The sequence below is a fragment of the Telopea speciosissima genome, chromosome 8, assembly GCF_018873765.1.
Source record: "Telopea speciosissima isolate NSW1024214 ecotype Mountain lineage chromosome 8, Tspe_v1, whole genome shotgun sequence".
Lineage (NCBI taxonomy): Eukaryota > Viridiplantae > Streptophyta > Magnoliopsida > Proteales > Proteaceae > Telopea > Telopea speciosissima.
In genome coordinates this window covers 22,248,458-22,258,638 of record NC_057923.1, presented here as the reverse complement: position 1 = coordinate 22,258,638, position 10,181 = coordinate 22,248,458, and the positions used below count along the sequence as shown (strand labels likewise).

Sequence of the window (10,181 nt, the reverse complement as noted above, 5' to 3'; positions counted from 1 at the left end):
CAGGTACTACGGGCTACTACCATCAATGACCAAGTCCAGGTACTACAGGCTACTACCACCAATGATCGAGTCCAGGTACTACACGCAGGCTACCACCGCCAACAACAAGATATACATCATCCCATGGGTACAGGGCACCGCCTACCAGCAGCATAGTCCCAGATGGACTCAAGCACCAAGGATCTTATCTAACACACCAAGACGTATGAATGTCTATCTACCAGAAACATCCACCCTATAGGGATTCTACCTCCCGTAGGGGAACAACCAACCAAGAGAAGAATCCTACTACCTAGAAACTCTATCTCCTAACGAGGGTTACTCATCATCAACTGGGACTCTCCACACTGCCACACTCTACTATAAATGCAAAGGTACTCTACCCCCATCAACCCATCTTGAATTCTAACTATTCATCTGTTTGCTCAGAGAGATCTAACTTAGGCATCGGAGAGTCCTAAGCCGGAACCACACCGGTTCTCCTTTGTCACCCAGGTCCTTTTGCAGGGTACGGCACTCGAAGGGACCACCAGGCGATTTCTTGATGCAACAGAGCCCTTGTCTCTTGTAGAACCATTGCCAATCCGAGATCCCCGATGCAAACTTCACTGTGGTTACCATTGATAAAGATGTTATCACATTTGATGTCCCTATGTATGACAAGACACTTACAGTAGATGAATTACCAGTTGATAGGCATAGTATGTAAATTGAGAATTTTTTCCCATATAGTAGATTGGTGAACTATTTGTTGTTTTAGCCTTTGTTTCCACTAAATTCGGCATCGACGACGTGATTTGAAGATGCCACAAAATGAATTGAATCAAAGAGTGGGTTCTACCAGTGCCTTGGTACTCCAAGGACTTTTCAAAAAGAAATGCGAAGATTGCAATGCCAAGAAAAGAAGAAAAAGGAGAAATCAAATTAATTTACTCTCCAGATACAGCTATGGTAAAATGTTTACAAACCCTCCATTAACGCCCAATGACGCCTCTTTTGAGATGCACCCATCTTGCCATTGAAGGACTGTAGAGATCTTCAATTTGACTAAGAACATAGTACTGTTGAAGAGTAACCTCAACAGGTTCTTTTAAGGAAAAGAACAGGAACCATTTATAATTACAATACTCTTAAAAAAGAAAAGATAAAAGATAAAGATAAATTGCAAATTGTTTGATTGATTTGTGGATCTCTTCTTCATCGCCATCATCACTTATATAGTTTTGGCTGGCAATCCCTTGTAGTCATTAGGTGGTTAAGTGACTTCCCATCTCCATCACTTCACGTTTGAATTTAAATTTGAACACTTGTAGGTGGTTACGTAACTACACATAACCTCCTTTACCACCTTCCCACTTTGTTTTTCAAATTCGAAGGAACCCATTTCATGGCATACTAGGTAGTTTCACAACTACCCACTTCTTTGAGAGTTGGTTGTAACCACCTTGCTGACCGTTCGTCGGTCACTGACCATTCGTCAGTCGTTGACCGTTTATCGGTCATTGATCGCTTTCGACCGATTGACCATTTTCAATCATTGACCGTTTCGACCGATCGACCGCTTTTTATCAGCTTTGGTCATTGATCGCTTTCGCCGATCGCTTCGATCGCTTTCGATCCATCGACCATTTTCCACCACTTACTAACAAGTCAGTCTTGACATAAATAGATTTCGGTCTATTTGTCTATTGATCGAAATAGACCGAAAATAGGGTGTAAACAGCCTTATGGTTAAGTTGGCAGATTTTTTGACATACCAATCCCTGTATTTTTCTTACCAATGAAATCATTAACCATGGCAAAAAAAAAAAAAAAAAAAAAGAAGGAATTGCTGAGTACGGGGAGAAAAAATAAGTTAGTTAAAAATACCTTACATAAGCCATTAGACTGAAGTCTTTGAATTTTTTGATTCATTTGTATCATTCCTCAACAGAAAATATCAAGAACCCATGGCCACTGTGACAAAGGTCAAAGGCCGTGAGGACGGTTTGAAGTCTAGAAATTCTGAGCAGGCTACCAATAATTCAAACTGTTGTGCTGCCCCTACTGTCGTGTGTGCCCCACACACAAGCAAGGCGGAATGTACCGCCTTACCCCTGCCCAAGAGTCTTGCCCAAGCAGGGGTAAGGAGGTACTTTCTGCCGTGCTTGTGTGTGGGGGCGCATGATAGTACCGATCTGGCGGAAGTAAAGGAGTCGAATTGGTTGCTCCAATGAAAATGCTAACCTCACAGATTCGTGTGAGCTTCATAAGCATTACAAACCAAGCTCAAAGGGGAATAATTTGCATTTTACATTTCTCTCTTTTTACAAGGTTTGCAAAGCCAAAGGATCCTATATATGACTCGTTCTATTGGTTTTTTTTATTTTATTTTAATGAGAAAGAAAAATATATTACTAAAATCAAAAGATTACAATGTGATAGAAGAGTTGTTACTTTTATCATTACACCATCTAAAAGTGACAAAGGTAAAGTTATCAGTTGCTTCATCTAGAGGGTTGTGTGGTTAGCAAGCCCTTGTTCTAATGAAGTGAAAAATGTAAATAAAATATAGGTATTTATATGGTAGTTATTGATGTAGATAAGTCACTTAAAGGGTTTATTTTATTAAAAATTAAATTTGAGTTGAGTTATGTAGGTGTTGGGCCTTTAATTCCATGGGTTTACTTTGTAATTGACCATTTAAATGGGTCTTAATATGGGTGGAAAATAGGACAACTGGATTTATTTCATTAGTTTAGTTAGAGTCATGTTTTGAATCAATTTCTTTCATTATTTTGTTTCCTCATCAGTTTTATGTTATCGTAATAGTTAAGGATTAGGTTATACCTTTCATTTTTATTGTTTGAATCTGTTTTTTAATCTTCTCTATAAGTTTGTAAGGGGATACAACCTTATACACAAATTTGACTAATGAGATTGAGGAAAAAAACACATAACTTTGTGCTTTGCTCTGTAAGAGAGTATGGTGAGATGCCATTGGTGAGAGACCAAAATACAGTGAGAGGCCGTGGGTGAGAGACCCGAGTCTGACAGAGAATACCATATCTTCTTCCCTTCTTTGATTTTTTGTTTTGTATTTTATTGTTCTAAAATTTCTTACAAATCTAAGAACCAATCAAAGTATTTACTGTTGATGGACCTGAAGTTTGTGATCCTCTTGTGGACTGGGTATCACTTCCGACTAGTCAACATTAGTTATCCATGTAACAATGGAAGATAATGTTTTTATAAATAAAATTGAAAAATAACTGATCGTTTTGACAATAATAATTCACCATATACATAAAATTTAAAAAAAAAATGTTAATATATGGAAGGGAAAGAGAACGCTACCTGGTCGCATGAGGTGCGGAGCCCCCTGTATCCAGACACTAGGTCCCGCGAAATGACCGCTGCACCCTCAGGAATTTCGGATCTTTGTCCCCTCCAATACCCTGCTCGGCCAGTTCCCCCAGTGCCTCTTATAAAGGGGGGCGCAATGACCACCCTACCCCTGCCCAAACATTCTGCCCCGGGCGGGGTCCACCCCCCCCCCCTTATTACAGGCACTGGGGAACTAGGCAGGCATGGAACTGGAGGAGATAATTTTCCTAGGAATTTCAGCCTTTTCATGAGGGCATGCTGGTCATTCCAGGCAGCTCTATGTCTGTGCAGTGGTGAGGTACCCTTCTGCGTCTCACGACTTAGACTCGGCTCCTCTCCAGCACAGGGGTGGGCCGGAGATCGTCCAGCGTGGTAGGATAATTCGACACATGGACATGGCTCTATCGAACGGCTTGAATTAATTAAGCACAGGGAAACCATATGTACCGCAATGGAGAGAATGAATGCTACAATTTGAAATCATTCTGCATTTTCCCTGGTCTCATTCTCCATTGGAACAGAAATTAGCATCATATTTGCTAATTGGTATACACTTGCAGTAGTTTCCTCTAAATCTTGTTCTGTTAAGTTACAAAACTTTGTAATGGTGGTGAGTTTATAGGGTCAATGAACTCTTGAGGATTTGATGGACTTGTTTCAAAGTCCACCTTCTCGTTAACAAGTAGAAGCATTTTATATCCGTCATTCCGCAGTCCTAAAAGTCGGTTAACCTTTTGGGATTGGTGGTGGTTCGTGTGATTACACTTTAAAAAAATAAAAAGCTGTGTTTTGTGTGATGGGTGCGTGGGTTTAGTCCCACATTGGGTGTGTTGTGTATATCCGCCATTCCACAGTCCTATAAGTCGGTTAACCTTTGGGGATTGGTGTGTGGTTTGTGTGATTACACTTTCATAAAAATTAAAAAAAAAAAAAAGTTAGAAGCATTTACTTATGTGGGAACTCCCTTCTAGGGATGTAAACGGATCGGATTCTACTCGGATAGTGCTATATCCGCATTTGCATCCGATTAGCTTTCGGACGGATTCGAATAGTGCTAAACGGATACGGACACAGATACAAATCGGATATTTTATCCGTTTGCATGTAAATATAGCTTTTCGGATAGTTATAGCCTATCCGTATCCGTATCCGTTTAGCTTTTGGATGGATTCGGATAGTGCTGAACAGATACGGACACGGATACGGAAACGGATTTCAGCTATTCATTTACATCCCTACTCCCTTCTTACTTCACCATGTTCTTCTTTTTCTTATTTCCTATCATCTATTTTTTTTCTGCTTTTTTAGTATCTCCATATCAAGTTGCTTAAGTTGACATGTGATGCTTAAATAGAACCAAACAGATCAAAACCAGGGTACAAATCACAAGTTAGCAGCCTCAAATATGAAAACCAAACACATTGAAACCCTCAACACAGGTTAGCAACCTCAAAATGAAACCAAACAGATTAAATAAAAATAAATAAAAAAAAGGAAGAAAGTTCTCTATCCGGGAGTGTGGCCTATGCCAGCCCTCCCACGAGTCTATATCTCTCCTCTCCATATGAAAAGACACCTCTACCCCTTGTTTTGAGGAGGAGAGAGATAGACACATGGGAGTGCTGGCATAGGCCACACTATCGGACAGAAAACTACTTCCCTATTAAAAAAAAGGAAAATGCAAGAAAAGTAGAACCAGTGAGATAGCAATTTAGAGAGAGTACTTACGGTGTCAAGAGCTCTTTGCGGAATGGAGAACCATCGGTGGAGAGAGTGTAGATGAGGGTTGCCAACATCAAGCAACCCAACACAAAGAACTGAATTCTTAAGGCATTCACAGTAAAAATCGTCTTGGCCATTGGAAGCTGGTAGTGATGTAAATTAAGGTTCTGTTTGGAGAAAGTATAAATTGAAGTTCTTCCAAGTGATGAAAGAAGAAGAAGAAGAAGAAGAAGAATGGTCGTATTTGTCGATTAGATGAGCAAATCCCACGTCTGGAGAGGAAGACGAACGAGACTTCCCATTTCCGTGGTATGAATGGTTGGGCTCCCTTACAGGTATAAAGGGGTTTGTACAAAGCTGTTGCCGGTAAGCTTACAGCTCATGCCTCATACCTCAAGGTTAAGAAGACTAGATGGTAATCTGATGGCCATTTCTAATCTTGTAAGTTTTTTGTTTTTCTACTATGAATATGTTCATAGAAGATTTGACTCATATTCAAAAGGTCTGGATTTCATTATTCTTATCTAGCGATTTCTTCGTAAATTGGCTGAAAACATTCCTATTCACCACACGGTGAAGGGAAACTTAGTCCTAAGAAGTTTGGTTATTATTAGTGTTAATCGAACCTGGACAGACTCGGTTTGGGTTTGGCGCCCACCCATGGGGCAGCCGATTAGACCATAGTGGGTAGGCCACTTAAGGAGGTGGTCTTCCCCCTTTCTGTGTTTCTTATTTAGAGTGACATACTGTGAGGAGGAGGGGAATAATTATATATATACATAATCAAATCACCCCTAACCCCAATGTTGTTATTGAGATCATAGTCTCTCTCTCTCTCTCTCTCTCTCTCTCAATCTTATTCTCTAAGTTACTAGTGTGTTCTTTGTGGGATTCCATCTGTTTCCAAGGATTTGCGGTGTGTTCTCCATGGAGAAGCCTTTCAAGATATCTAGAGATTGAAGAAGATCATTTGAGTTCGTAAAGTTTGTAACCAAATCTGTACGAGATCCTTCGGTTGCATTCCTATCTCCATTCAGGAAACACCCTAACGGGTGGTGATTCATTTACAATTAGAAAAAAGGATAGTTTTCCCTCACCATACAGGAAGGGTTTAGCCACCATCCTAGGATCCTAAAAGATCCCCCTATTGGACAAAATCAATAATACCTTCCCCCTATTGCGTGATACCCTCTCCCACCATCTGAAAGCCATAGTCAAGGGATTCCCCTTCACTATGACCTAAGGAAAGCTGTCCAAAAAAAATGTATATGATCTTTGGCATTGAAACCCTAGAAAATAGGGGACGAAAATGATTGAATTTGATGATGAAATTTAACATGTAGAGAATCGAAATCATATATTTTCTATTCAAATGTTGGTTTGCCAACCATACTCCACATGGCAGTTTAGGTGATTTTTCATAGATGGACCAACCAAAAGAACTTTTACAAAACAACATATAGACTTATCCCAACTAAATGAAGTCGGCTACATGGATCCTTGCTCTCCAATCATATTCAAAGTCATACATGATATAAGTCCTAAGATATGCATGTCTTTTCTCACCATTCACCTATGGTTAATTTAGTCCTTTCCCTATCTCTTTTAGTTCCTTCAATTTGAATTAAATCACTCCTTCGTACTAAAGCATCTCATGTGAAGGTTAGGGACACGATTAGGTACGTCACTCCTTTTGCCAATGCATCGATTCTTGGCAGCTGACACTCTTCTCACCTATGCCTGGCTTCACAGACTCCTTGGCCTCTACACATCATTAGAACTATGGCATTCCTATACCATGACAATCATACCCTTCCCAAATTCATTTTCTAAAGTTTTGGTTGATACCAAATCGATCCCAACCGATTCTGATTTGAATAATTGAAGGCTGGTCACGTATCTGATTTCGGGTTTTAAACCTTGCATCTATCCGACTATCCCAGGGTTCAGCTCGGGCCCTAAGTTTAAAGCCCATCAGTAAGTTGGCCCAAAGTTCATGTCTTGTCCAAAATGAGTTAGTTGTAGCCCATATGAACAGTAGAGTAGCCAGGAGGCAACTGCTCGGGCCCAAGCCCATGTGAAGATGGGTGTGGACTGGGAGCGAAGCCATCTATGAAGTTGTGCCGACACCCATAATCACGAATGACAGTTATAACTGTCATGGATCATGGCCCACAATTGCAAATGTTAATTAAAATATCTCTCTTAGGGTGTTTTGGACTGTAATGGGTCATGGCCCACAATTGCAAAATGAACTTAATATCTCTCTTAGCGTGTTTTGGTAATTTCAATGCTCTAATCACTATCATTTGTCCTAAATGTCCTAATTTATTGAAAAAACTCGTTTCGGTTTGGTTTTGAACTGTCAATTTTAAGCCGTTTAGAAACATTTAAAATGATAAATCATCAAATTAAATTAAACTGAATAAAAATAAACACAAACCGAATCAATTGTTTAAATTGAAAAGCCAAACCGATAAATCGAAAAAAACCGGCCACACACTGAATAATAAGAAAATCCAACAAATAAATCCAAACCATACTAGTAATAGTATTATCGACTAAAAATTGATTAATAAAAAACCAATTAGTAATCAGATTTAATTTGAGAACTTGAAATTGATTAATAATTAGGGAGAACCTGGAGGGTTATGGTGCGATCGCCCGTGATGTTGCGGGGACTCCAACATTCACAATTGCGGGCGCTACTAGTGATGACAGTATTCTTTGTATGGAGCTCCTTGCGATCAAACAGGGTGTATTGAAGGTCAGCTCGCTAAGACACACCCACATTCAAGTTCGATCAAACTCAGTGTTTGCGATCCAGATGATAACGGAGCAATTCAAGGTTCCATGGAACGTTCTGGGCCTTGTGGAAGACATTTATGACCTGTGTAGTAGCTTTCGCCAATGTGTCTTCACTCATCATGTGAGAGAGATCAATTGATGTGTTGACTTTCTTGCGCAGTTCCTATTGTCGCATCAGGAAGTTCACTTGTGTATAGACAGTCTCCTAGATGCTCTTACCAATTTGATACGGGCCGATGCCAATGAGAGGAAATTTTTTAGGATGTAAATATCCCATTCTTTTCCCTTAATATAATTTCTCCTTTCACTTAACAAAAAAATTGATCAATAATTGGTTCGATCAATCAATTACAATATGAAACGACTTGAACCGAACCGTCTAAACTGAAACCAAATCAACTAACACCCTTTGGGATCGAACCAAAACACCCCCTTTGGGATACGTGTCCATGCAGTACCTTAAGTGCTTGTTCGGCTAAGCTTCTCAGAATCAAGTGTGATATTGTGGGTTAAAAAGGCGCATCCAGTGAGAATTTAAGCTCCAGAGTCAGGCCAACCAGGAACCACCCCCTCCCCTCTCCAGTTCCCAACCCCCCCCCCCCCACCCAAACAAAAGGGGGTTGGTTGGTGAAACCATTCTTAATTTTGCTTATCACCTAGAATCTGCACACAAGAAGCTTTACTCAAATTGCCTAACTGCGGATTATGAGCAAAGAGCAATGCAATTGTGATAACATGATCTCTGCACATCTAATTGATCATTTGAACCTGTAAGAAATGACTTTTGGGGTCTTATCTGCTAGAATGAGAAATGTTTTTACTAGTTCCTCCTTGACCATGAAGAGGATTGAAGTTGCCAAAACACTCTGAACTATCTTTGTGCTCATCCCTTTATAAAAACTAAACAATCCTTCATAACGGAGCATCTTAACAAAGGCATCTAGAGTACCTGTATATCGTAATGAAATGTTTCCACCACCAATCTCCTGCTTTGCTTGAAGTCTTGATTTGACAACTAACAATGGGTAAGTTGTAACAGTTGCTCCAAGTTTTGCTAATGCCCCCACCAAGAAAACCTCTAAAGCAGAAACCCCTTTTGAATTTTGCTTTCTAGCAACACGTTTTGCTCTCAAATGCTTCAATAAACTCTCATAGATCATAAACTGAATAGATGGATTGCATACCATGACAAGTGCAGGTACAACACCTTTCCAAAATCCCTTAATCCCTGCTTCAGAATAAACCTCTCTTATAGCTTGAACAGTCCCATATGGTCTAGGTTTGATTGAATTAAGTTTAGAAACATCCATCAAATTGGTTGGAGAAGTAGCAGAAGCAGCAGATTCCCTCAAAATAGCTTCCTTTTTTCCTTCTATAATTTTCATCTCTGCTTGAGTATGAGTTTGCATACGAGTCACAAGAACCCAAATAGGAATGGTCATCAAGACATTCAATGAACCAGCAATGGCAGCGACAAGAATCCAAGAGAAAATACCAGCAGTGCCATCACCAAGACCTTTCTTTTTCCGGGCAATCGCAAGAGTCTCTGCCTTGTTCTTGAAGAGTTGGTAGAAGTAATAATAGATACCCAGAGAAGCAGCGGTGCCAAACAGAGAAGGTTTGAGTCCACTGTATAATCCTCCCCAACCTTCTGTTCTTATAACCTGCAGGATTTTCCTTAGAGTACTGTCACTGCCATTGGAATGGGATTGGGAAGAAAAAGATTCTCTGCCAGAATTAGAATCAGAGATGAGCCCTTTCTTGGCAATCCTATCGGTTTGCTGGCGAGTGTTCACAGTCTGGAGGGGATAGGTGATGATCTGAGCGATGATGCCACCTCCAGCTCCTGCAAGTCCATTCACAACGGCATTCGACATGATGATTTCTGCCCCTTAGTGCAATTTTTGATCCGCTTCCTCTTTCACTCGTTAGTGGTTCCGGAGTCCGCATCTCAACCTTATCCACAAATGCCTCGGTCAAATTGTTGGATTCGGCTCCTCTCCAGCGTAGGGGTGGGCTGGAGATCGTCCAGGCAGGATAATGCGACATGTGGACTCGGTTACATTGAACGGCTTGAATTAATTAAGCACAGGGAAACCATATGTGCTGCGATGGAGAGAATGAACCCTGAAATTTGAAAATTTCTTTCCCCCAAATTGCAGGTTCAAATGAAGTTCTCCTTTTTCCCTGGTCTCGCCCACTTCAAATCCTCTCCACCTGCGACGGCTTCGAAGCCTCCCCTACATGTGACTGTTTCCTCTGCTGCATCCTCTCCTGGTTGATAT

At 40.5% G+C, this 10,181-nt stretch overlaps 1 protein-coding gene across 1 annotated transcript; it reads right to left on the bottom strand.

Annotated features, from left to right (window-relative positions):
• Positions 1-8,546: 8,546 nt before the first annotated feature.
• Positions 8,547-9,808, bottom strand: LOC122670753 (peroxisomal nicotinamide adenine dinucleotide carrier-like). The gene has a single exon (XM_043867732.1). The coding sequence runs from the start codon at positions 9,771-9,773 to the stop codon at positions 8,655-8,657; it is 1,119 nt and encodes a 372-aa protein (XP_043723667.1). The 5' UTR covers positions 9,774-9,808; the 3' UTR covers positions 8,547-8,654.
• Between the last annotated feature and the right edge of the window lie 373 nt (positions 9,809-10,181).

What these genes read in the sequence shown, in the direction of transcription:
- LOC122670753 (XM_043867732.1), bottom strand. Translation starts at nt 9,773, where the DNA reads ATGTCGAATGCCGTTGTGAATGGACTTGCAGGAGCTGGAGGTGGCATC.